Source organism: Stenella coeruleoalba (assembly GCF_951394435.1).
Source record: "Stenella coeruleoalba genome assembly, chromosome: 11".
Taxonomy (NCBI): Eukaryota; Metazoa; Chordata; class Mammalia; order Artiodactyla; family Delphinidae; genus Stenella; species Stenella coeruleoalba.
Genome location: NC_137157.1, coordinates 75058123 through 75085757, shown reverse-complemented (window position 1 = coordinate 75085757; position 27635 = coordinate 75058123). Strand labels below are relative to the sequence as shown.

Sequence of the window (27635 nt, the reverse complement as noted above, 5' to 3'; positions counted from 1 at the left end):
AATCGGTTGCATTTCTGTATACTTAATAACAAACTATCAGAAAGAGAAATTAAGAAAACAATCCCATTTACAACTGCAGCAAAGAGAATAAAATCCTAGGAATAAATTTAACCAATGAGGTGAAAGACCTGTACACTGAAAATTATAAGACACTGATGAAAGAAACTGAAGAAGACACAAGTAAATGGAAATACATTCCATGTTCATAGACTGGAAGAATTAATATCATTAAAAACATCTATACTACCCAAAGCAATCTCCAGATTCCATGAAATCCCCAACAAGATTCCAATGGTATTTTTCATGGAAGTAGAACAAGCCATCCTAACATTTATATAGAACCACAAAAGACCCTGATAGATAAAGGAATCTTGAGAAAAAAGAACAAAGCTGGAGGCATCATGCTTCCTTGATTTTAAACTATATTAAAAAGCTATAACAATCAAACCAGTATGATTTTAGAATAAAAACAGACATATAGATCAGTGGAACAGATTAGAGAGCCCAGAAATAAACCCACACATTATGATCAATTTACAACAAAGAAGGCAAGAATACACAATAAAAGGTTTTGGGGAGGCTGCACAGCCACATGCAAAAGAATGTAACTGTACCACTATCTTACACCATACACAAAAATCAACTGAAATGGATTAAAGACTTGAACGTAAGACCTGAAACCATAAAACTCCTGGAAGGAAACATAGGCTGTAAGCTCCTTGACGTTGGTCTTGGTGATGATTTTTTGGATTTGACATCCAAAGAAAGGCAACAAAAGCAAAATTAAACAAGTGGGACTATATCAAACTAAAAAGCTTCTGGCACAGCAGAAGAATAGATCAACAAAAGGCAACTTATACAATGGGAGAAAATATTTGCAAATCATATGCCTGATAAGGGATATATATAAAGTATATATACTTTATATACTTTATGTATATAAAGTATACAAAGAACTCATACAACTCAACATCAAAACAAACAACCTGATTAAAAAATGGGAAGAGGACATGAATAGACATTTTTCCAAAGAAAACAGATGGCCAATAAACACATGAAAAGATGTGTCACTAATCAGCATCATTAATCAACAAGGAAATGAAAATCAAAACCACAATGAGGTATTACCTCACACCTGTTAGAACTGCTATTACCAAAAAGACAAGAAACCCTTGTGTACTGTTGGTGGGAATGTAAATTGGAGCAGCCACTGTGGAAAATGGTATGGAGGTTCCTCAAAAAATGAAAAATAAAATAACCATATAATGCAACAATTCTACTTATAGGTATTTATCTGAAGGAAACAAAAACACTAACTCAAAAACATATATGAACCCCCGTGTTCACTGCAGCATTATTATTTTTTAAATAAATTTATTTATTTATTTTTAGCTGTGTTGAGTCTTTGTTGCTGTACACAGGCTTTCTCTAGTTGCGGTGAGCGGGGGCTACTTTTCATTGCGGTGTGCGGGCTTCTCATTGCGGTGGCTTCTCATCGCAGAGCACGGGCTCTAGGTGCACGGGCTTCAGCAGTTGTGGCGCATGGGCTTAGTCGTTCTGCGGCATGTGGGATCTTCCTGGACCAGGGCTCGAATCCATGTGCCCTGCATTGGCAGGCGGATTCTTAACCACTGCGCCACCAGGGAAACTCGACTGCACCATTATGTATAATAGCTAAGACATGGAAACAACCTAAGTGTCCATCGGTGGATGAATAGATAAAGAAGTTGTGGTGTGTAAATATATATATGTGGAATATTATTCAGCTATAAAAAGGAAGGAATTACTGCCACTGCAACAACATGTATGGACCTTAAAGGCATTATGCTAAGTGAAATAAGTCAGACAGAGATAGACAAACACCCTATGACCTCACTCACATCTGGAATCTAAGAAACAAATAAAACAAAAAAACCCGAAAATCATAGGTACAGAGTACAGTTTGGTGGTTGCCAGAGGTGGGGAGGGGGTTTGGGGCAGGGTGCAATGGGTGAAGGGGGTCAAAAGGTGCAAACTTCCAGCTATAAAATAAATAAGTCCTGGGGATGTAATGTACAGCATGATGACTATAATTAATAATACTGTATTGTATATTTGAAAGTTGCTAAGACAGTAGATCTTAAAACTTCTCAGGACAAGACAAAAAATTTTGTAACTACGTGTGGTGATAAATGGTAACCAGATTTATTGTGGTGATCACTGCACAATATATACATATATCATACCATTATATTGTATACCTGAAACTAATATAATGTTATATGTCAATTATATCTCAATTAAAAAAACAAAACAAAAAGCTGGAAAAAACTGTTGTTAAAAATACTAAAGTATCAGCCTTTTCCCTTTCTTCCAAAAAAAAAAAAAAAGCAAGAAAAGAAAAACCACAAAAATACCCCAGATTAAATTCCTCAAAAAACAACAACAAAAAAAAACCTTACAGGTAGCATCAGACTTAATAGTGTAAGCACAACTGAATGCTTTCCCCTACAATCAGGAACAGGACATGTCCACTCTCACTTCTTTTTAACATTGTACTGGAGGTTCTAGCCAGTACTAAATTAAAAAAAAAAAAAGACATATAAGTCATCCAGATTAGAAAGGAAGAAACAAAACTGTCTTTATTTGCAGTTGGCATGACCTTCTACGTAGAAATGTGATGAATCTAGAAATATGCTACAACAGCTAATAAGTGAATTAGGTAATAACACAGGTACAAACCAACACATAAAAAAATCAACTGCATTTCTATCTACTATCATTGAACTACAAAAAATTGAAATTGAAAAACAAAACTTGACCATTTATAAAAGCATCTAGAAATATGATATCTTTAGGGAAAGATCTGACAAAAGAATGAAAGATCTCTAGAGTAAAAACTACAAAACACTGTTGAGAGAAATTAAGGAAGACCTAAGTAAGTGGTGCAGTATACCATGTTCAGAGGTCAGAAGACTTGTTTAGATGTCAATTCTCCACATATTGATCTACAGATTCAATGCAACCTCAAAACAAAATCCCAGCAGTTTTTTTAAAATATAGAAATTGACAAGCTCATTTCTAAAATTCAAATGGAAAGCAAAACACCTAGAATAGCCAAAATAACTTGAAAAAGAACAAAGTCAGAGGGCTAACATTACCTAATTTCAAGACTTAATATAAAACTATGGTAATCAAGACAGTATGGTATTTGTATAAAGATAGGGCTTCCCTGGTGGCACAATGGTTGAGAGTTTGCCTGCCGATGCAGGGGACACGGGTTCGTGCCCTGGTCCAGGAAGACCCCACATGCCGCAGAGTGGCTGGGCCCGTGAGCTGTGGCCACTGAGCCTGTGCGTCCGGAGCCTGTGCTCCGCAATGGGAGAGGCCACAGCAGTGAGAGGCCTGCGTACCGCAAAAAAAAAAAAAGATAGACAGAGATCAATGGAATAGAATACATAGTCCAGAAATAAACTCACATATATGCATATGATCAATTCCTTTACAACAAAAGTGCAAAAATAACTCAGTACCAAAAGGCTAGTCTTTTTAACAAATCCTGCCTAAACAATTGCATATACATATATTTTAACAAAAGGAATTTTGGTCCACATCTTGCAATATATACAAAAATTAACCCCCAAAGGACTGTTGATCAACTATAAAATATTATACTTAAAAAACTTCTAGAAGAAAATATAGAAGAGTATTTTTGTGAACTTGGAGTACAGAAAGATTTCTTGGATACACCATGAAAAGTATGACCCATAAGGAAAAACTGATAAATTAGACTCCATCAAAATTAAAAACTGTTAAGAGAATGAAAAAACAAAACACAACTGAGAGAAAATATTTCCAAATCATATATATGAAAAAAGATTTATATGCAGAATCTATAAAGAAATATCAGAATTCAATAAGAAAACAAAAGACCCAAATAAAAAAATGGGCAAAAGATCTGGAAACACATTTCACCAAAGAAGGTATATAGATGATACATAAGCAAATGAAAAGATGTTCAACATCACAGGTCATTAGGAAAATGCAAATTATAACCACAGTGAAATACTACTACAAACCTATAGGCTCTAATAAATACTGACCATGTCAAGTGTTAGGATATCGAGGAACTGGAACTCTCATACATTGCTAGTGGGAATATAAAATGGTACAGCTACTTTGTAAAACAGTTTGGCAACTCCTTAAAAAGTCATACAACTACCATATCATCCAGGCATTCCACTTCAAGGAATTTACCCCAGAGAAATTAAAACATTTGTTTGTATACATGTGTTCATAGCAGCTTTATTTGTAAAAGCCAAAACTCAAATGTCCATCAACAGGTAAATAGATAAACACATTATGGTGTATCCATACAACAAAATACTACTCAGCCATACACACACACACATCTTTTGATACATACAACATGGATGGATCTTAAAAGATTTAAGTTAAGCTGAGTAAAAGAATCCAGACAGGGCTTCCCTGGTGGCGCAGTGGTTGAGAGTCCGCCTGCCGATGCAGGGGACACGGGTTCGTGCCCCGGTCTGGGAAGATCCCACATGCCGCAGAGCGGCTGGGCCCCTGAGCCATGGCCGCTGAGCCTGCGCGTCTGGAGCCTGTGCTCCGCAACGGGAGAGGCCACAATGGTGAGAGGCCCGCGTACCATAAAAAAAAAAAAAAAAAAAGAATCCAGACAAAAAATGCATATTTACTAATATGATTCCATTTATATACAAACCTAGAAAATTCAACTTATCTATAGTAACAGAAAGCAGATCACTGGTTGCCTGGGACTGGAAGTGGGTTGTGTAGGGGTGGGATGTATTGATTACCAAGGCGCACAAGGAAACTTTGGAGGTAATGGATATGCTCATTATATTGATTGTGATGATGGTTTCACAGTATCAAAACATATGTCAAAACTTTGTCATTTTGAACCTTAGCAAGTCTGTTAAAAAACTGAACAAACAAAATTGGTGCACTTATACAAGAGAAATCTATGTGGCAGTTTTAAAGAATGAGGTAGGGCTAATAAATACTGAAGATTTCCAAGATATAGTGTTAGATAAAAACATAAAGTACTGAGTACTATAAATAACCTGTTACCATTTGTGATTTTATTTTAAACAAAAAAGGATATTCAACCAACCCATCCAATAATTGTTTCTACATGCATAACCTATCTCTGGAAAGATACCCCAAAATTGATGAGAGAGACAAAGAGAGAAGGAGGGAGGGAGGAAGAATGAGAATGGGAGGCTGAGAGAGAAAGAGGGAAATGGGGGGTAGACTGGCGTTTGGAGTAGGAGAGAAACTTATTTTTCACTGTATACCTTTTTGAACTATGATTTTTTTTCCCCCACAAATGTACCACTTTTGAAAACGAACATTGATTCCATTTTGGAGGATCTGTCCTATAGCAACACTGGTGGAAATGCCAGAAGATACATGTACAAAGCTATCCATTGTTGTAATATGTTAAAGAAATTGTTTAAGGAAAACAAAAATTGGAACACATTGCTTACATTTAATATATTTTTTTAAACATAGAAAATAATAGCCTAAAATGTACACTCATTTTCTCTCTCTCACTCCCTTTCTCTCTCAGAAAAATCTGAAACTATACAGACTGATACAAACAATTATCTCTGGGGATGGTTCTAAAAGGTCAGATAAAGACGGCAGAGGTATGTGTAGTGATTTACATTCTAAGTTTCTGGATTGTAGGAAAATTTTTTTTGGCAATCAGTGTATATTTCCTTTTAAATTAAAAGGTCTCAATAAAGATTATTTATTTAATTTTAAAAATTGAGCTACGATTGACATAACTCAATGAAGATTTTCAAAAATTAAAATAAATTAAAATTGGTTTCAGTTTGCAGTATCACTGTAATAGATGTGAAAGTGTGCTAGTTTTACATCAGACTTAATATGATATGCTCACCCTTTTCCGCGCTTCAGATTTCTGGAAGCACTCATGCTGTATGAAAGTAGCTGCAGCAGAAATCCTGGACGGCGGCATGTGGTCTGCCTCAAGCATACTCACTGCTCGCTCCAGAGTCATCTCCGTGTCTGCATTCCTAGACAAACAGTCACAGATTCAGCAAAATTCCAAACCTGCCCTCTCCTGTCAACTTGATCCTCCAGAGATGACTTGGCTAATATCGTGAAGCACCTAGAACGTCTGAGCCTTGCCTCCTCTTCAGCCAGAGGAATAATCAGCCTCTGAGGTCAGAAGGTATAGGAAGCTAGCAGCAGAAACACTCCAGCTCTGGTCAGACTAGCCTCTAAAGATACCACTGAATTGAGAAGAAACTTAACTCTGTTTAAGATAAACATGTATCTTACATGAAATTTAAAAGAAATTTGGTCACAGAAATTAAAAATTATTCCTACCCTGGTAATGTCACACCTGTAAGTTAAACACCTTCCCTCAAAAATCATTAGATTTTTCTCACCAGCTGCTCAAAATCTGTTATTTCACCTGAAAATCAGTTTTAAAAGAAGCATTCTAAAAGTGCTCTTATTTGATGAATATAGTAGTATGTAAACAGTACAAGCCAGGAAAACTGAGTTTGTTTGGTTAAAATAAGTCATGCTAGTGTGACAGAATCCATCAGGAAAGGTAATGATTACATGCAACAATAAAAAGCCCTTTTTAAAGACAATTTTATAAACATTCTGTTACCATTTGCTTTGCCATTGTAATGACATTCAGTTTACATCTATCTAGTAGCATACTTTGTCCTCTACTAATTGCAGGTGTGTAGTGTGATGAAATCTGACTCAGTTTGATACTGACAGGATAATTTATAGAGAACAAATAAAATTGCTATGTGTAAAACAATAGCTCCCAAATGCCTCACAGAAGTGGCATTTTTTTCCTCCCCTTTTACTTCTGCCTAGAGGGTGACTAGGTTAGGTAGCCTATTACCAAGGTAGATGTGCACTTCCTTTTTTCTTTTGCACATCTGCACTTCCTTAAGTATCGCCTCAGAGAAACCATACTCAGGATGGCAACACGTTAGGACTGTGGCTAAAGACATGCTTTAAAGGTAACCTAGGACTTTTTTTTGGCTTCAAAGAAGGTTACACCTGATTCATTTCAGGTAATGGAGACTCCTAAGACATTATGGGAGGGAATTTTCCAGTACCTGCTAGCAAGAACTGTGAGGAAATTCTCTCTTACAGCTGGCTAACCCACCAATACATGCGCCTGTGTACAGAGGTGAGCATGTGTATGTTGTGAATGGCTGTGTGTGTGGGTGTGGCACAGGTGAGGATAAGAGTAATGGGCCTCATGACTAAAAACTAATTTCCACTGCTTCTGAAACACATGTTCAAACACAGAAGTGTTACCTCATGAGTATAAGGGTATTAAAAATGAAGCACTTCTGGCATCTATACTGAGAATTATATAATGATCTCATATTTTTAACTGTTGGGACTTAGCAATCAAGTTAATTGGTAAAAATGTAGGCTATTTTCACTAAAACTAGAATTTGAATCACTTTTATTTAATATAAACACCCTTTTAAAAAGAGATGGAACCTCCATCCTGTTTTCCAATAGTTAGCTAGTGGGAAGCAGCGGCATAGCACAGGGAGATCAGCTCAGTGCTTTGCGATGAACTAGAGGGGTGGGATAAGGAGGACGGGTGGGAGGCTCGAGAGGGAGGGGATATGGGGACAGGTATATGCATATTCACTGATTCACTTTGGTGTACAACAGGAACTAACACAGTACTGTGAAGCAATTATACTCCAATAAAGATCTATTAAAAAAAAGAGATGGAAATATTTCATATGCATGGACTCCAATTCCTTTACAGGGAAATCAAAAGTGAAATTAGTTTTAAGTCTTTTACCATCCACCACTACAGGTGTTTAAACTAATGAAAGATCATTCATAACCTAAGAATAACCTCCTGTTTAACACTTCTTTTTTTCAAGATTCAGCCATTAATGTACTTCGTAAGTCATAAATGACTCAGGAAAGTTTGAATTCCCAAGTCTCTAACACCAACAATTAATTCCATTCCTGAACATGATTCACAAAGAACTTCTGCATTCACTACCAGCCAACCTAATGCTACTTTATTTTATCATTAAAAACAATTCCAAAACATAACGAAGACTTCCTCAACAAGAAGGGCTGCCACAGCTGTCAGGGCATCAATTTCCTGTTTTGTTATTGTCTGTAAAGTCCAACTCTATAACATGGCATATGTTCTGACCTCAGTCTGACTCCATCTCCTGCCATCCTCCACCCCATCTCCTCTTCCTCCCCTGATGGACTAACCCATCCTCCAATCACACCAGACTTTTAATCCTTCTCTAAACACTGCATGCCTCTTCACAAGCCACTCTCTCTGATTTTTCTAGAAAGCCCACCCTTCTACCTAACTCTTTTTTTTTTTTTTTTTTTTGCGGTACGCAGGCCTCTCACTGTAGTGGCATCTCCCGTGTTGCAGAGCACAGGCTCTGGACGCACAGTCTCAGCAGCCATGGCTCACGGGCCCAGCCGCTCCGCAACATGTGGGATCTTCCCGGACCGGGGCACGAACCTGTGTCCCTTGCATTGGCAGGAGGACTCTCAACCACTGCGCCACCAGGGAAGCCCCCCTTCTACCTAATTCTTAATTTTTCAAGACTCAATTCAAATATCATCACTTCTGTGAAATCTTTCCTGTAGCCCTACTCCCAGATAGAGCTATTCTTTTCCTCCTCTATTCTCCCATAGCACTCCTCCCCTGTTTCCCAACAAAATTGGAGTCTGCTAGTGCAACACACAGCAGTCAATCTAATGACACAGAGTTGTGGTGAAGGAAAGTACAGCATTTACTTCAGGGCACCCAAGCAAGGAGAATGGGCAGCTCATGCTCAAAAGACCAGATGGCTGTCAGGGAAGGGTTTTTTTTTTTTTTTTTAATAAATTTATTTATTTATTTTTAGGGTTTTTGTTGCTGCGCGGGCTTTCTCTAGTTGCAGTGAGCGGGGTGGGGGGTATACTCTTCATTGTGTGTGGGCTTCTCACTGCGGTGGCTTCTCTTGTTGCGGAACATGGGCTCTAGGCATGGGCTTCAGTAGCTGTGGAATACAGGCTCATTAGTTGTGGCTCACGGGCTCAGTGTTGTAGCTCGTGGGCTCTAGAGCGCAGGCTCAGTAGTTGTGGTGCACGGGCTCAGCCGCTCCACAGCAAGAGGGATCCTCCCGGACCAGGGCTCGAACCCGTGTCCCCTGCACTGGCAGGTGGACTTTTCACCACTGCGCCACCAGGGAAGCCCCAGGGAAGGGTTTTTAAAGGCAAAATTAGGAGTGAGGGTTGCAGGGTGCCTGATCAGATTGTGGACATTCTTCTGATGGTGGTGAGGTAACAGGATGATGTTCCAGGAATCTCAACAATCAACCTTCTGGTTCCAACCAGTATGGGGTCTAGGTGTTGGTGGTCAGCACATAGTCACTATCCACAATGAGTGGTGGTCCTAGTTTCTGCAGAACTCAGAGATATGTGTTAGATTGTTATCTATATCCCTTCAGGATGAACTAGGAGTCCTGTGACTCCAATGTTCTAATCATTAACTACTTGAGCCAGCTCTTTGGAACTCAGAGAGGGCCTAGGAGACAAAAGCCTTTCTTCAAACAAGAAACGTGGGATATGGAGGGAATTTTGCACCCAGGCAAGGCCCTGCAGGGTCCTGCCTGGTTTCACCTCAATCTCTCTTCCTCCCTACTTCCTTCCCTGCTTCCCTTTCATCCTTCTTTCCCCCTTTCTGCTCACTCACAAAACATTTCTTGAAGCCTGTAGAATTGTGGCTTGAGAGATGGGGTTGGGGAGGGAAGCATCAGGATGAGCAGTTGTTCCTCGGCCCCATTATCCACTGAGCAGATTCTCCAGAAGTGAGTCTTTTCAACAACTTTAGTTAATATGTTAATATGATATCAATATATGTTTTACAAAAATGTAAAGAGGAAGCAGTGTAAAATATCATGGGTCAGAATATGAGATATTATACGAAAAAATTAAAAACGGTCCTTTTTTTTAGGTGTGCAGTCCCTCAGCAACTGCATTCCTGCCAATAATAATACAGCCCTGCCCTAGGTTGGTTCCCAGATATTAGAATAGCTCTGAAGGCCAAGCAAACACCAGATGATGAATGAAGAGCTCCCTCGTGTTGTCAGATGCTTAGGAAATGCAAACCACCCTACCTCACAAAGATTTTAGGTGTGATGAAAGCACTGCTTTGGAAAGATGACTTTGGAGTGGATATGTGTCTCTAGACACAGTTTTGAGGGCACTACAAGAGTCTTAGCTGAAGCAATAAAGTTGTGAACTGGGCTGTTAAAAATGGAAATGGAAAGAAAGATATAACTAAAAGAGACTTGAGGAATCAAAGAACTAGAGAGGTTGTTAATTAAGAGGATGTGAAGGGAAGTTTTTATGACATCTTTTCTGCTCTGTGCTGCTCTATGTCACAAAGTTGACTGGTGATCCTACCAGAGATAAAGTCTTTCACCTTTCTCTCCCTCTACTAATACATCACTCTTTTGTTCTCTGAATTCCTATAGACACTAGTACAATCTAGCACTTGATGTGTCTTATTTTCTTTTTTACGGATCCTCTATGGTGCTTACTGCAGTGTTGGGTACACTGGAGCAACCTAATATTCATTTGCTGAACCACCAGTCCTCCATAGGTACAGAAATCATATTTTCAGTAAAACTGATCTACAGTGTTTTACTTGGTGATTTCTTAAACCTTTTTCATTAGTCTGATTTAGAACAGTTGTTCACTATCTCTCTTTACTCCAATGTTTTGATTTTCAGCTGCATTAGAAACTGACCAGCCATTCTTCTTTTAGAAACAAAGATCCATTGTTTAATACCTGTGTCATTATGTAGCTTTATAGTTTTACCTAACTACTCTATAGGAACGTTCCACAAATATGAAAGAACACTTCCTTACATGTGGGATTTTCACTAGACATAAAAAAGCAGCTTCCAAATATAGGGACTGGATAGAGGTTGAAATGTGAGACACTGCAAGGCAAAGGAGAGCAGAGTGTGAGTTCTCAAGGGCAGAGCTCTCAGGGGGCAGCCCGGGGAACTGAAATGAGCCATGGGGCACACCAAAGGAGGAAGAGAATCAGATATGGATGCCACCTTGATCATTATAGGAAATATCCCTGACGCCCTTTCCTTTCCATACATAGCAAAAATTTCAAGAAGTGTTCATTTCTATGATTTCTGGTCTCTAGGATGGCAACTTTGGGAATCATCAAGAATAGAATTCTTTCCCTTTATTTTAAATTTCTTGACCCCAAGTATTCCTTCTAGTCTTTGAAATATGATCAATTATTGTAATAAAATCCACCCTATTAAAACAATAACTCGAATTTAGAAGGGGAACAGATAAGAAAACTAACAACCACAATATACTATTGGTAGACACACCCACACAATACAGCTATCTGGGGCTCCTAAACTAGATTGTGAGGGGAGTGGTCAGGGAAAGGGTGGTAACTGAGATCCAGAATCATGAGTAGCCAGCCAAAGCTACTGGGAGGAGACAGATAGATAGATAAACAAAGAAAAGAAGGAAGGAGGGAAGGAAGAAAGAAAGGAAGGAAAGAAGTAGGGAAGGCAGAAAGAGAGAAAGAAAATATGTAAATAAATATTTTCCATTAAGGGAAGTAAAAGAGGTTCGAGGTGGTTTGACTGGGGATGTGTTTGGGGAAGGTGATGATGACAGGTGGAGGATAGTAGAAAGAGATGAGACTAGAGTAATAAGCATAGCTGAAAACATGGGCCTTGTGTGCCATGGTAAAAAGCACAAAAATTTGGTGGAATTATGGGAAGGTTATAAATTGGAGAGAGGAATCATATATTTGGGAAGACCATTCTAATGGTCCTAGAGAATGGTTGAGAGAGCAAGACCAGAGGCAGAGAGACCTATGCAATAGACACAGAAAGAAGGGTAAAAATTTAAGACCCATTAAGGAGAATAAAATATGGCTTGGTGATATGTGACTATGGAGGGAAAAGATAAGAATGACTCCCAGGTTTGTAAAGATAGGACGTAAATTTAGGACTTTAGTATGAGAAGATAGAAGTAGAGGGTAGGGAAGAGCTGATAGATTTAGTTTTGAACATACTGAGTCCATGACTTTGTTAGAAATACATACAGATCTAGAGTTCAGGATGGAGGACAGAGCTGAAAATAAAACACTGAGAATCACAGGATACAAGTGCAGTATACAGGGCCTCTTTAGAAGAGCACCAAGACCAGAAGAGAAGGGTTGATGAAGATGACTTCCTTGGGCATGCAGAAAAGTCTTCTCAGAGAAGACTAAGACATGGCTAGAGAAAACCAGGAGAAGCTGGTGCCCCGACAACCCAGGGAAGGGAGAATTTCACAGATAGTGGTGTCAAATGCTGCCCACAGACTGAGTAATATAAGGACTGCTTCAGATGTAGCATTAAGGCAATCATTGGTAGATCTGTGGGGAGCCTATTTCAGTGAAATGGTGGGGACTAAAGCCATACTGCAGTGGGTTGATGACAGACTGGGAAGTGACAAGGTGGTGGAAGCAGTGTGGGGACACAGAGATGCAAGAAGAGAAGAATGCCGGTTGCTGGAGAGCGTGGCACAATAGTTTTGTTATTGTTAGAATCATTTTGTTAAAACTGTGCTTGAAAAAAAAAAAAAAAAAACTGCTTGACTCAAATCCTAGAATACAGTAGGCATTTAATACATCTTGAATTATCCATTTAAAAGACTTGACCAGCTTTTTCCTCCATAATTACCTCATGTATTTTTCTTCTTTATGTGTCCATATTGACAAAGATCTGCTTTCTACAAGAAATGTTGGAAGTCTCATGCTCAATTTTGCTTTATAAAAAATATTTCTTGCTTCAAGATTAGATTAGCCCTAACATCTTTTCTCACCAGTGCCTACCTGATCAATGAGTATACTGCACAATTTCACTTAAAGGGATGATTAAAGGTAACAACTTCCATTAGAAATTTTAAAAAGTCATGTATTTAATGTTTTACCATAATGATACCACATCATTATTTTGGGAGTTACTGATGTAATCATCCATCCATTTCTTAACCTTTCTCTTAGTGAGTTCCTCAGTTTAAGAAATTTGTGTTCCACCATTAAACTTGAATAAAGGTTAAAGTTCCAAAAACTAGATTAGTCAAGGTATAAAGTAAATAGGAGAGGCAAAGGAATGACTCTGAAACTTCAATTATTTTAATTATTCAGTATTGCAAAACAAAATCCCTCCAATCACTGATACCAGAATCAAAAAGTAAAATTATCAGGTATCAAAGGAAGGAAGAGACATCTAGAAATTAGCTGCCTTTGCTTAGCTCCATCTTTTTGTGGTAGTGTTATCAAAACAGCATTTGAGGTTCACTCTTAGCACCAGGAATAAACACTTTTGCCTTTTTCCTTCCTTTACTTCAAGGAATGATTGAGAATAATTGATGCATGCAATTATCCATTGCTTGGTCTACTCTGGAGTTAGCGCTCATTCAAAGCATACTTTCATATAGCCAAGGGGCAGCCATCCCTCAGCCATCCCTTTAGCCAGCATCTAATTTGGAACAGATGGATTAAAAGTCACATTTCCCCCACCGAGCTGCCATACAAGCAGGTAGCTTGGCCCCTGTCCCTGAGGCAAACAGGCTAATCTGTCAATTAGGCAGCTGCCTGAGAAGTCATTGTTTTAATCACTTATCTCTGGAAGCCGTTCTCTGCAGCCCCAGGAGCACCAGCTCACACGGTAAGAGCTGTGGGAACAGAATGTGCTGGCACGGACTGTGCTGCAGATTGAGAAGGGGACTCACCCAGCCTGCGCGTCGGTGAAAGTGCTTCTCTCCGCGAGCACGTTTCCACTTCCTCCTGCTGCCACTTGGCCCACAGTCATGTGGGTCCTCCTCCCGCCTAACTCGGCCTCCCTCAGCGTGCGGGTGCTGTGGAAGGAGCTCTGATGCCAGGACGACCGCGCCGCCCGGCCCTGCGTGCCCGGCTGCACGGACGCCGGCCTGGCCTGCCCCGCGGCGGGCCCCGCAGTCACGTAGTTCTCCTTCTCCAGGAGGTTGCCCAGGCTGTGGCTGGTCCCAGGCCTGGGGTACGTGAGCACCACCGGGTGGACCTGGGCGCCGTCAAAGACGGCGTCATTCACAGACCGGTACTGGTAGCGCCTGTACGAGTCGTAGTGGCGCTGTCTGCCCACCGCCCCGGAGTGGCTGAAATCCACAATTTCTGAGCGGGCGTAGCGAGGTGGCGCGAGAAGCGTGGACCTCCTGCTCTCTTGCTGCCGCGAGGTGTGCCCGGCCTGGCTTCTCTGGCTGTACTGGTGCTCGCTGTGTGTGTACTGAGCCCGCTCAGGGCTGCTGTCCGGGGAAATCTCAAGTCTCCTCAGAGGCTGCCTCAAGAGCCTTTCTTCCACTGACTTCTGAGAGCTGTACTGCGAAGTTCCTCTCCCCCAGTGACCTTCATAAGTGGCAGCTGTACCTGTCTGCGCAAGAGAGAAATAAAGTTTAAATGAGGCATGAATCAGTTTTCATCTTTGCTGAAGATTAACTATTCTAGGACTATTACACAAGGTGTTGGTTTCTCTGAATCACACGGAGAAGTCAGCTCCTTTCTGGGTAAAATCTGTCTTTAAATAAGACTTGGTTGTCTAGTTATTTGCACCAGGATTTAATAGTTTAAAGTTTCCAGTTTTCCATGGTGTCCACTTCTCATAATTCATTTAGGAAATGGTAATACTTGAGAACAGTAAACATTAAAAAATAACCTACAGAAGTTTAAAAATGTTTTCTTGGTAACCTGGTAACTAGGGTTATATTCTTTGGTATCCTACCTTTAGCATGTCATACGTTTTAGTAACAGGTGGACGGCCCCCAGCAAAATCATTTTCAACCAAGTGTAGATTGTAGACATACTCAGGAACACTGCTAGTTCGGTGAAGATTTCCTGTAATCAAGCATATATTAAAATAAGTGGGCCAACCAGTAAATATTATATAACAATAATATATTTTAAATTTAAGTAGTTAAGGTCAGGACTTCCCTGGTGGTACAGTGGTTAAGAATTCACCTGCCAACGCAGGGGACACGGGTTCGAGCCCTGGTTCGGGAAGATCCCACATGTCACGGAGCAACTAAGCCTGTGTGCCACAACTACTGAGCCTGCGAGCCACAACTACTGAGCCCACGTGCCACAACTACTGAAGCCCTTGCTCCTAGAGCCCATGCTCTGCAACAAAAGAAGCCACTGCAATGAGAAGCCCACGCACCGCAATTAAGAGTAGACCCCACTTGCCGCAACTAGAGAAAGCCCATGCGCAGAAACAAAGACCCAACGCAGCCAAAAATAAATGAATAAATTTATTAAAAAAAATTAAGGTCAATGACAAGTACTAGATTTACATTAGTGTTTTTTAAGTGCTAGGTTATTAACAGGACCCTTGGATATGGCAAATGATTGCAGGTTATGACAACATTCTCCACAAGCTTTTCAAACTAAAAGTTGAATTAAAAATATTTATTTAAAAAAATTTTTTTTGAGAAAAGGGAAGAAAGGAGAGAGGAGATTTTCACAAAAATCTAAAAATGTTAATTACAGTTAACAGTTCGGTAAGTCAGAGGAATACCCAAGGCAGAAACTCTGAAGCTTCCTGAGAGGATGTAGGTGAAGGCAATAAATATAATGGGTGGTGTGGTCAAAGAAAACATGGATCAGTTTGAAAAATGCCAAACCGGGGCCTGAGGCATTTAGCAACATGAGAGTTAGGCAGGAGAGAGAATCAACTTGTACACCACAAACAAATTGCCGGCTAGTTCTTAGTTTGGGGTATAACAAGTCAGCCCTTTCCTGCAGACACTGCACAGGAGGCAGCCCTTCCTGCTCAGCTCTGTGGGGCCTGCAGGGACTCTCAACTGAGGCAAGTCTTAAAATGCTCCTCTTTGAGCTTAAAAAGCTCCCAGCTTTTTGTTTGTTCTTTTGCGATCTCCCACTGCCCTACAAAAAAAAAAAGCCTAATCAAAATAATAAAAGATCTCTAAAACCTAGGTAATTTCTAGTTCCCTAACTTTAACCAAAATTACTCTGTCACGTAGCATTCTTTTAGAAATCAGAGGAAAAAATAAAATACTCAACTCTTGCAGGATTGAGAGACTTGTGAAAGATGTTGGGAATAAAACAACACAGGTAGACCCTTTCCAGTACAATTGGAACATAGCAACATACTTTTCCAATAAATTGTTATAGAGTCTAACTGACAATACTTTCACAAGTTATTTTGAGGTAGAGGCGGAATGAAGAGTGTTGTTGCCAGAGAGCTAAAAAGTATGAATCCATCTCAAATTATGTTTGTATATGTGTGTTACTTCCTGGAGCCAAATAATCTGGCTGGTAAACAAGTTTCAGGCCTCAAGGGCTCCTGGCGGAGGCAGGTGCAGGCTTGTAACTGTCACCCTAAAGACCAAGAGAGTTGAGTCAAGCCAGTCTTCTCCTGTTTCCAGGGGCCTGATTTCTTCTCAAGGGTTAGCAAAAGGTCAGGCAGCTCCTTAATTTTTAACTTCAATGACAGAGGATGCCTGGAACCTGGACATTGAATAAGGGAAAGGAATCTTCCGTCCGACCCCAGAGCAAAAGCTGTGAGAGGCTTAAGTAGTAGCTCTCAATGCCTGCCTGAGGCTCCTGCTGAGGCTGCCCAGGCTGTCGGTAGTCCCCAACTAGGGCCCCACTGTTCCTTCTCTCACCCCCACCCCCACCCCAGGCTATCAGGGAGGCAGGGCTGCAAGGGTCCTGCTGGTGTGGGAAGGGAGGCTAAATGTTTAGTTTACATTCTTTAACTCACGTTGTTGCTGAGGCTGCTAAGGCATTTTAAAGCAACTCCTTACATTTCAATACTACTTTTCTTTAAGGAGCTCAAATTATTTTATTTTTCAATACTTTGTGATGCAGAGTTAGCTATTGGCATGTCCCTTAAAAAAGAGGGAAACAAATTACTTGCTTCAAATTGTGAAGAGATTTAATATCGGGTTTGAACTCTGGGCTCATCCTTTCCACTGATCTCTACTATTTGACTGCACTGTGGCTCTTCTGAAATTGCCATTTATCAAAACCCTGGAGAGATTATTATTATCAGAGTTTTTTTTTTAATGAGAACCAAAAACAGTCATTCTCTTTCCTCTAGAACCTTTACCTGGGCAACTCCAAATACTCTGTAAAAGTTCTTTATTTGCTGACATAAATCCTTAAAAGGAAGCTTCTCCTTCAGTTTTCAGATGAAAGAATTGAGACCCATTTACTGGTTCCCAAAATAACTACAAGGTAGTTGGTAACAGGGAATAAAACCAGATTAGATCTTTAAACCACAGACACTCTTCCTGTTCAAGGAAAGTTGTGACTCCTGATAGTCAACCTGCAGGATGGCTCAATAGATGGTTTCTCTAGTTAAAACGCCAATCTTAAACGACAAATAACGCAGATTAATTTGCCTAGGCAGTCGTTGAGTTTGAGATCAGTATAGTGGATTAATGAATTAGCAGCTGTGTTCTAAGATTTTAAAGAAATTTTAAACTGGGTAGAATTAAAAAATAAATATTAATCAGAATGGAAACTAACCTCTTTAAGGCAAGTCATTATTTTCTGTTCAATTGGAGAATAAAACAAATAATAATATGACAGTTAAACATATAAAATAACTCAGCCATGCCCTTCTCCAAAAACAGAAGTAAGAAAGCAACAAAAACATATTATATACACAGGCACATACTGCTTTAAATAAATCCAACATAAAAATCCATATTTTCTAACATGGAAAATTAGAGCATGACTATATTTCAAAGGGCTTGCTTACATCACAGAAGTATGTGGGTATCTTCCCTAAGCTGAAGAAATCTGTGGACTTGGTCTGGAGCCTCCAACTCTACTCCTTTCCGTGTGTCTGGACAAATCGCCTAGATTTATTTCCCATAATTCCACCTACTAACAGAGTTGCTGAGAGAGAGGTTTACCTGAGAAAGCATACATTCAAATACTTTTAAAATTGTAAAGCAACATGCAAAAATGAGATACGGTTTTAAAAAAGAATTTGGGTCACAAAATCTGTTTTCCACACATTTTCATGAATTAATCTGTTGTAGAAAGAGGGATAAACTAGTTTGCATGCTTTAATTTACACAGTGTTGTATCTAAGAGTTTTGATTCGGGTACTGAATTTGGCTTTTTCTGGTTATTTTTGATTGACCCAGACACTGAGGATGATCATTTTGTGGTTTTAACTGGTCATTCATTTCACTTACACGCTGCATAATGTGCTTTTGCTGTCTCCTAAAGAAGGCAATGATTTTTAGGGACTATTTCAAATTATTAATAATACTGACTCACGCAACATTATCCACACCTTTTCTTCTAAGAACACTGTGGACATCTATGGAGCCCACTTTAAGGGAAATGCAGGACGCACTTACAGAACTCCATCCTCCTCAAATAACAAGCAATTCAGGTCAAAGCAATTGTGGGGGCAGGGTGGAAGGGTGAGAACGAGGGGGGTTGGTTTCGATGGAAGGATTCCAAATTGCTCAGAAGACTGCAGAGGTGCAGACCTCACGGGAAATGTAATTTTCTCTCTTTCCAATTCTGAATGTTAATCTGAATGATGTGATCCCTAAGCAGCTGTTCGTGGGAAAATATCTTGATTTCTGGTCATCTATGCAAGTGTTGTCCAAAATAATGAAATATTGTTAGGGTTAAAAATAGAAAATTAATTTCCATAATCAGTTCTTTGTAGCTTTTGTGACCAGCTTTATTACCCAATTGGTTAAATTTAATATAGTTATGAAATCAAATTGACAAGCCTCTATTGTGACTCCATTACCGGTATCTGGGCACGTTTAAAAATACAGCTTCCCTTATGGTAAGCAGATGATAGAGAGTTGCTAAACAAACAAACAAGACCTTTAAATAACCTGCTTATATTAGAGAGAAGAGAGTAGCATTCACATTCAGAGAAGCATCTTTTCTTTCAAGCATCTAGCACTCTCTGAGCATAGGTGAAAAACTGATTTGGTTCACACTGGGCTTTAAAAGGAGAATGTGTAGAGATGGAGGTATAAGAAATTCCCGTGAAAACAGGTATGCATAGAAATCAGTATGTGTTCACTACCAGTACTGATTTAAATGCTACAATTTATTGTGCTCACAATCACAAGCAGTTGCCTTCACTGTGTGGATTCACAATGGTCTTTTTGATGGAAAGAGATTAGATTCTGGAAGTCTGAAAGCTCTGAAAGCTATCACTTTCTGGTATTTGGTATTTTCACAGCAACCTCTGGGTAGCAACAGCTCTCTTTCTCCATATACCTTAAAAAGATTTAACTACGTGACCTCTTGAAACTTATCAGAAGGAATTTGTATAGCAATTCATATTTAAATGGATCCTTAAAATAATTTACTAACAAAAGTAGGTACTTAAAAGAAAACACAAAATATGTAAGGACCCATCAAGAACCATACAACAGGACTCCTTTGCCTGTGTGGGCATATAACATAGAATTCATTTTCCTGGACTTAACATTAAAAAAAATATATTTCTTTTATCTTCTTCTGTTTTTACTTTCTAAGAAAAATGATCAGATATTCACACAAACCGCAATTCTACAACCTTGTGTGCAACTCAGGTAAGCACTTGCTCAGGCTGGAAGAGGAGCGGAATTTGTTGGCTTAAAAAACTATAGTGAAAAATTGTTTTAAAGCAGACCAAAGCCTAATAATGTTTTGCATTATTGAAAAATTAACAAAAAATGTGCAGTGCTGTAACTTACCAGTTAAGAAAGCTCACATAATCAACCATGAGGAACAACTCAGTGTACTGAGTGTACAGTTGGAAAGTACTGGCTATGAGTGGAATAAAGTGGAATATGCCAGGAGTCAGTGTTGGTAGTACAGTGGTGAGCAGAGCTGGCTTCAAAGAAAGTTGAATATGCCAGGGACAGACCAACAATCCTAGCAAAAGGTCCACACACTCCATGTGCCACTGTGTCACTAAGTCAATGGCTATCACCCACTAATAATATACTAACTAGCCACCAGAAGTCCTTATTTTTCAGGAGCCTCTTATGCAGTTTATGATATCAGTTTATGACATTTTGGGGGTAATCCTCAAATTACTGCTCTAGATAACCACAAAACACATATTTAAAAGGCCCTTAAAAAAAAAAAGGCCCTTTTATACTGCAGGTGTCTATATCATGTATTTTGTTTGAGTAGCCAGAATATGTGATCATAAAATTTGTGATTATAAACTGGTAACTTAGCACACTAGTAAAGCACTAAGTTGGTACACCCTGGAGGTTTCTAAATCTATATGAATTCCTATAATTTATCACCTTACTTTGGCATTCTTGCCAATTCATTTTCTGAGATACCTCATAATGATCACTTGTAAAACTTTAGAACCACAATGACAAATAGCACATTATACTCACAGTGATACAACTAATAGTCAAAAAAGATGAATTTAAAGAACGTTTTGCTTTAAAAACTTGCTATAGGTTTTTGTAATGACTCAAGACATGATATTTCCACCGCCCCTCACTTGACAGTACTAACCTCTTCTCTCCCAACTGATACATAACTGCTGTCCCTTCTTTAAATTCACCAAATCTGCCAAATGTATTTTCAGAAAACCCCTGCATTTTTTCATGTTTTTCCCCTACTGAAACATCTTGTGCGCATCACAGTGATCAAATCTTTAACTTGGATCAGGATGGATGAGGGACGGCTGCCTATACAGGGGCACAACTGAACTGAGTTTTGAGTGGCGTTTAAGAGTTAACCCAGCCAAAAGAAGGGAGAGGCGAGTGAGGGCAGTAGGGGGTAGGGATAGGAATCGAGCAAGATAAATCGCTGGTGTTTGGTTGGGTGTGGGAGTAGTGGTGATAGGACCCAGTTTGAGAAGATGCAGGCATGGAGAACTTGGAATGCCATGCTGAATAAGAATTTCACTCCTATAGAGAACAGCAAGAGACCGAAGTAATTTAAATCAGGAAATGATGTGCTGAGATTTTAGAAAGTTTACTACCTAGGTGAGGAATGAATTGGAGTGAGGCCAGATTTACCTTCTTGATATAAAGAATCACATACTTTACTACCATTTCTGGCACAGTCCTTCATCAGCACCTCACAAGTTAATGGTTGATTAGTCAATATTTCCTTGTACATTAAAAATATCCTAGTTATACACATTCAGTTTGCACTTAATCCTTCAGGCCTACATTTATCCTGTGGATTACCACAGTGGAGCCAAAATGTGAAGATGATAGTTGCATGTATGCTTTTGTCTTGGAGTGGATGGAAGGTGCTCAAATATTTCCTACTGTTTCTCTGTCATTCTGGGAATATAGAGAGAAAAAAAATTTTCCCCCAAATGCAGGCAGACGCTAAGTGATTAGAAAAGATGACTATGTTCGTTGTGGCAAGGTTGATTCTACATCTGCATAATATATATTTACTGTCATTCTCTTATCTGTATGGCTTGTGTTTTATCTGCAATATTTTGGTATTCTATAAGTTCCTATGATCTGTCAAGAAAAGTTTCCATTTATTTTCCTCCTTCAAAGAAAAAGGTAATCAAGATACAATAATTCGGATGTGATCCTTCTCACCCGTATCCTGTGAACATATTAGTGAGATTTAAGATAAAGTGGGAATAATTTATTAAGCTTCTAATGAGCAGTATTTTCTTCTGGATATCAAGGAATTGCAGAACTTTGATTATGATGCTTTGGCCAATTAATATTGTTAAGCCTAAAGCTGATTACTCCAAGAAAACAAATATGTGAATTCTTTTAATGGTAATGGTGAGCTGTGTTTTCAAATGCTCAAGATTCTTTTTTCTAAATATGCCTTTTCATTTATGTCTACATATTGATTGGGCTCCCCAGCTCATCTTTAAGCACTTAAGAATAGAGCAACTGTTTTTACGTCCTATATCCAATCACCATTAATGGCATAACACAAAATATACACAATAGATTTTTCAATCATTCTATTATAAGAAGACCTGAAATTCTGCTTATTGTTCTTATATTAATAAGTCAGGGGAGTGAGATGGCTCACTCTAGCACAAAGATTAAGTTTTCTACTAATTGTGTCTATTCCCACTTGCAACACTCCTTTTACTGTTTACTTCCCTAGAAGGAGTATGGTATTTATGTCTTCATACATTTGTGTACTGGCACAAAATAGTTGGAGTCCAACATTTATCTCAGAATTGTATAACTTAAAATTCTTGAATGTCATCTGAGATAGTATCAAATGATCTTATTACAGACAATATTAATCAAGTCTGACATATAAATTCCAGAGGTTTTAGCAGCATATTTGTTATACATTATTATCATAGATAGGTTGTCAATAATATGCTTGCTCTCAGAAAAGAAAAAAATTAAGCTTTTAATAATTTCTATTGATCAGACCAGAAATTCAATGAGTGTAAAATTAATGTTGACTATTTGAAGATAAAATAAAGTAACTATGTATGACCTTATTTTAACACATAGGGGAAAAATTTAAAGCTGATATCCAAACAATTAGGAGAATAAGCCAATGTGAACAACAAATACCTAGAATATCTAATTCAAGTAAGCTGTTCCCATGACTGGAACTTACTAACACAGGGCGTAAATAACATTAATGCAGTCTTTTAAAAAGCCTAAGTGAACAGCTGTTTTCTCTTAAGGAAATTTCTTGCACCTTATCTGGGACACATAGAGCAATGTACTTTTATAATCAAACACTGTTAATACTTCCATTGATTCTGAAGCACCCCTACTCACGCCTTCACTCAAGACCTTATCCATAAAAGATGTGTTTTCACCATTTCTAGGGGAGGGGAGTTAATTTTTTTGTAATCACCATGTTGTTAACATTCTATTTCCTTTGACTTATTATAATCAGAAGAATTTCTAAAAAAAAAAAAAAGGCACTTTTTTTTTAAGTCATTGCAATTGATCTGCTAGACACTGGCAGACAAGGAAGTACATTAAATCATGTAGCACTACTGACATTTTACAATCACAGCAGCATGGCCATGTCCCTGCCACCCCACCATCTAACTTTTTTTCCTTCTCTCTTGATTTCTCCTGCTTTCTAAATGACCAGTCACCTCGCTTCCAGAATTGCTTCATTCCTGGCATTCCTTTTTTTGGCAACAAATAATTCATACAGGATTTAAACAATGTCTAACTCCCCCCCACCCCAACCTGGGCCTCTGCCCCACAAATAATACCTATTAATTGCCTTTTTTGCTACCTTAGCCAATTTTCAGTCTTTTCTCCAAAATTCTTTCTAATTACAGATATTCAAAATATCTTGGCCAGGAAAACCATTTAAGTAAACAGCATGCCTTTGGCTGATTTCCAGAGAAGCTGCAAATTTTATTAGGATATTGTTCATTGTGTTTTATACGTATCGTATACATACAATAATTTAAAGCATGACTTTCTTCCTTACCCAGGCACCCAAGGGGGAACTGTTGTAATAAGTAAAGTAGTAGTACTTTCAAAGTAAATGTAATAAATAGAATATGGACACTAAAAATTCTTCCCTTTGCTAATACTGTACTTGCAATTCTTAAATGTCTTCTATGTGACTTTTATAAAAGAATTTTTTAAATTTCCTACAATACAGACTCATCTCACAGTGCTGCTATACACCTCTGTTCCACACACCACCACCCCCCCCCGCCCCCCACTCCCCCGTCCCCAAGAGTTACAGCCAATTTTAAAATGTTCAACACAATCTAAAATAACAAAAGTTAGAGTAATTTACAATGAAAACCATTCACTTATATAAAGGCATTAGAGAGAAGTTGACAGCTTAAAGACCCTTGCAGGGTATTTATCAACAAATCAGTCACATTTATCTCATCCCTGTTTTCAGCATATTATCTGCTGCCTCAATCTTACAGGTATGTCAACAATTCAGAATTCTCCAGGTCCCTGGAGCTAACAGCAGTTAACACCAGGGTCATTTCTTCCCGGAATTTATGTTGATACAGGATTCTTTCCAGGCCAGCACTGTTTCAACAACTGCCTGTCTGTTTCAACTTTAGAGACAGGATAGTAATACGGAAATAATAAAAACAATACTCACAACCATTAGGAGCCCCCAAACCTTTTCAAAGAACTTTAATTAAACAACATACACAAATCACCCCTGGTAATTGTTCCATGGTGTGTTAACGCTAAATTCCTTTGAAGCTGATTTCCCCTTTGAGTCTCAGAAAGCTGAGGTTTAAAGTAAATAGGTGTTGTTTGTTGCCTTATCTCTCTGCCTGGCTTGCACTTCTGTGTAGGCTGAGTGTATTTCAGCTTGTTGGGAAGCTCCTGTTGCAATAAAAATATTTCAAACACTTTGTTTCCTAGTTGGACTCAAGCAGTTGCCCTAAGCATTGGAGCAGAAGCATCATGACAGTGCCCTTTGTTCTATCTACGATATCAATTCTGTGAACTGTGTAATATTCCTGCTGTTCCCTCCTAGAATGCTCTTCCTCCAAACCCTTCCCTCTGTCCAATCCTACTGAATTTTTGAGACCTAAAATCCCAATTCCTCCAAGAAGCTTTTCAAAATTCCCTTCAGCTAGTAGTCTAACTCATTCTTCTAAACTCTATAATTCGTTGGCTCTTCTTCCTTTGGGTAGCTTACCATTTTTTATTTGATAACGCATTTTTTTAGAGAGAGCATTTTCCTTCTACAGACTTTGAACTCCTTGCTTTAAAGCAAGGAGAGTGTATGTTTAATTCAGCACCTGCATAGTGCCCTGCGTGAAGAACAGACTCACCTGATAGTTCCTGAATTCACCAAACAACATGAATGTGCCATTGTCAAGAGAACAAATCATGTGTGGGTTTGGGACTAAGCGTCCAATAAATATTGAGAGACTGACACATTCTTCATATGTGAAATGGATCTGCATATCTATCTCATATAATTGTTTTAAGGATATAATAAAATGCAAACATATTCTTGAACAGGGTCAGGCACATAGCAGATGCTCGGCAATGCTCCCTTTCCTTCTGTTCATTCCCTGCATTTATTGAATAGTTGATGTCTGGTTGCTCTTCCTAGCCAGCCATTCTCAGAAGGTAAGAAAGGATATTTCAGGTGCATCCCTTGTGTTCCCCTATGCAGAAGCAGCTAATTTGGTTTCAGTTTGGCACTGGACCTGCACAGACTAAAGGGGTGCAATGACTCCACTGGTCAAAAATTGACCTCAGTTGTCCTAGGGTCTTTAGTCGGACTCCTAAATGTAAATATACGTTCTTTTTTCCATGTGCTGTGGCAGTTCTATGTCACTGAGACCTCCCCACTCTCTCAGAACTATCTCAGTTTTATTTAAAGGAAAATGGGATGGGGGCTTAGAGAGGCTTAAGGGTTAATTAAAATCCCACTTTCTATTAATTACCAAAAAGCTTAACAATATAGCTGATGAGTAGTTTAAAAATTCAGGCTTGGGAGTTTAAGTACTACCAGTTTTGCTACTTACTACCTGTGGGAAATTGAGTGTTACTTAACTGCTTCGTTTCCTCATCTGTAAAATGGGGATTAAAGCACCCTACCTCACAAGTTTTTTTTTTTTCTGGAAACATAAGTAACATAATGAATGCAAACCACAGAGTTCTTGGCACATAGTAGGTACACAATTACATCAACTGTAATTATTAAATATCTCTTTACCTTTCAAGTATGTAAATATTGATTGCCTGATCCTTTAAAATTCTTTTACATAAATGTAAAACAATACAGCTTCGCAGGGTCTGCTGTTTTAAATCTCTGATCTGATCTGCAAGCATTTTTCTTTTTCCTAATGGGTTCTACATTTGCCATTTCTCAAGTTAACTTCCTAGAGAAACAGTTCAACATTGCAGGAAACAACTGATAACCCAACTTAACTGTTTAATTTCTTTCCTCTCGTTTCCATAATAAGCCTAGAACACTTTTATAATGAAAAAATAAATTAAACAACTAGTAAAAGAATTACTGAGTGGCTCTGATCATCTGACTTTTAGCAGGAGAGAAATGATATTTCACGTTCTCTAATTTTCACAACTGGTTTGCCATCTTCTTCCCCTTCCACCTCCTTTGACTATCAGTTACTAATATAGTGTTCTTTGTGTGTGTGTGTGTGTGTGTGTGTGTGTGTGTGTGTGTGTGTGTTGTTTTAACTCTGTTCACCTCCAAGTTTAATTTTTCGTAGGTACCAGCGCTGTGCTCACGAGTGCGTTGGCGGGGCGCAGCAAGGCCGGCGGGGCTGCTGCCGGCGGGGCCAAAGTCCCCTTCTTTCTCCTCCTCGTCACCCGTGGGGTGGGATGATTGTTCCCCAGCCCAAACTCTCCTACCCAATCTTTTCACTTCCTAGATCAACCACTCGCTCAGTACACTTGGTGGAGTGCTCCGAAGTACCTGGGCGAAGCACCACAATCGCAATTTACAGGTTGTAGGAGCGCCACTGTTTTCAGGTTTTCTTTTTAAAAATATTTATGGAGGTCATAGATCCTTTAAAAATTTTTAGTAAAACCTAGGGGCGCTTTCTCCCAGAAAAATGATCATACCAAATTTCTGCAGAGAATTTCAAAGTATTTACAGACTGCCGGAGCCTCCAGATGAAGTCCCCTGGGGTGGGGGTGGGGGCGGGGGGGCCTAGGGGAATAGGTTAAGAAAGGGAATCTTGGACTGAATTCTTTTCATATATATATATATATATATATATAAACACTTAATATACGTAGATACATATACGACACATCTGAGTAAGAGTTTGTTTTTAAAAACAGTGCTTTCCCAAAGTAAGCTGGTCTGAGTCTGGAGGCGCGACAGATCGTACAAAGGGCCGGCGACCCACAGGTGGGCAGAACACCAGGTTCCGCACCCTCAGGAAGAAGCGAGTCGAAGCAAGTGGGCGCTGAGGGTGAGGGAGGGGGAGGGAAGGGATAAGGAGCAGGGTGGGGGCGGTACAGGGCACGGCGGGGCTCCACTCACCGTTGCCCACGAAACTGCGGCCCTTCCGGGCCAGGGTCTGCTGCACCTGCTCCTGGATCCGCAGGCTCTTGACCGCCTGGCCGCTGCTCCCCACTAGCTTCAGCTTGGCCTCGGAGGGCAAGGCCAGGCTGGAGCTGTCCAGCTGCCCCAGGATCTGCTGGCCCAGGACTGTACGGATGTAGCCGCACTCAGCTGAGGAGCCTAGAGCTGCCATGGGGCTGGAGCTGGCGACCAAGCCACGCGCCTGCCGCGAGACCTGCAGGCGAAGCTGCGGCGGAGCCCGGGGCACTGGTACGAGCCCCGCCCCGCCACGCCGGCCCCGCCTCCGGCCCCGCCTTCGCGCCGGTGAGAGGCCAGAGCTGCGGCGAGCGAGGCCTCGGGAATCCTGGCGCTGGGCCTTTGCCCGGGAGAGGGGGCGCGGCTCCAGCGCGGCAAGCGCAATCCGCCAGCGAGCTGGGCCGCGCGGGCCGCGCGCGCCTACACCTGACTAGTTGAACTCCTTGCAGGGAAACGGGAGAGGGGCGCGGTCCGCCCCAGGGCGTGCACACTCTCCGAGTCACCTCGGATCCTGTGGCCC

At 39.9% G+C, this 27635-nt stretch overlaps 1 protein-coding gene across 2 annotated transcripts in view; it reads right to left on the bottom strand.

Annotated features, from left to right (window-relative positions):
* Window positions 1-27326, bottom strand: part of PKP2 (plakophilin 2) — an 84403-nt gene extending 57077 nt beyond the window's left edge. For both annotated transcript variants that reach the window (XM_079937477.1, XM_079937478.1), the window contains exons 1-4: window positions 27059-27326; window positions 14868-14980; window positions 13846-14519; window positions 5930-6065 (exon numbers count right to left, since the gene is read on the bottom strand). In XM_079937477.1, coding sequence (XP_079793603.1) covers window positions 5930-6065; window positions 13846-14519; window positions 14868-14980; window positions 27059-27272 — 1137 coding nt within the window. In that variant the 5' untranslated portion in view covers window positions 27273-27326. The remainder of the gene's footprint in view (window positions 1-5929; window positions 6066-13845; window positions 14520-14867; window positions 14981-27058) is intronic.
* Between the last annotated feature and the right edge of the window lie 309 nt (window positions 27327-27635).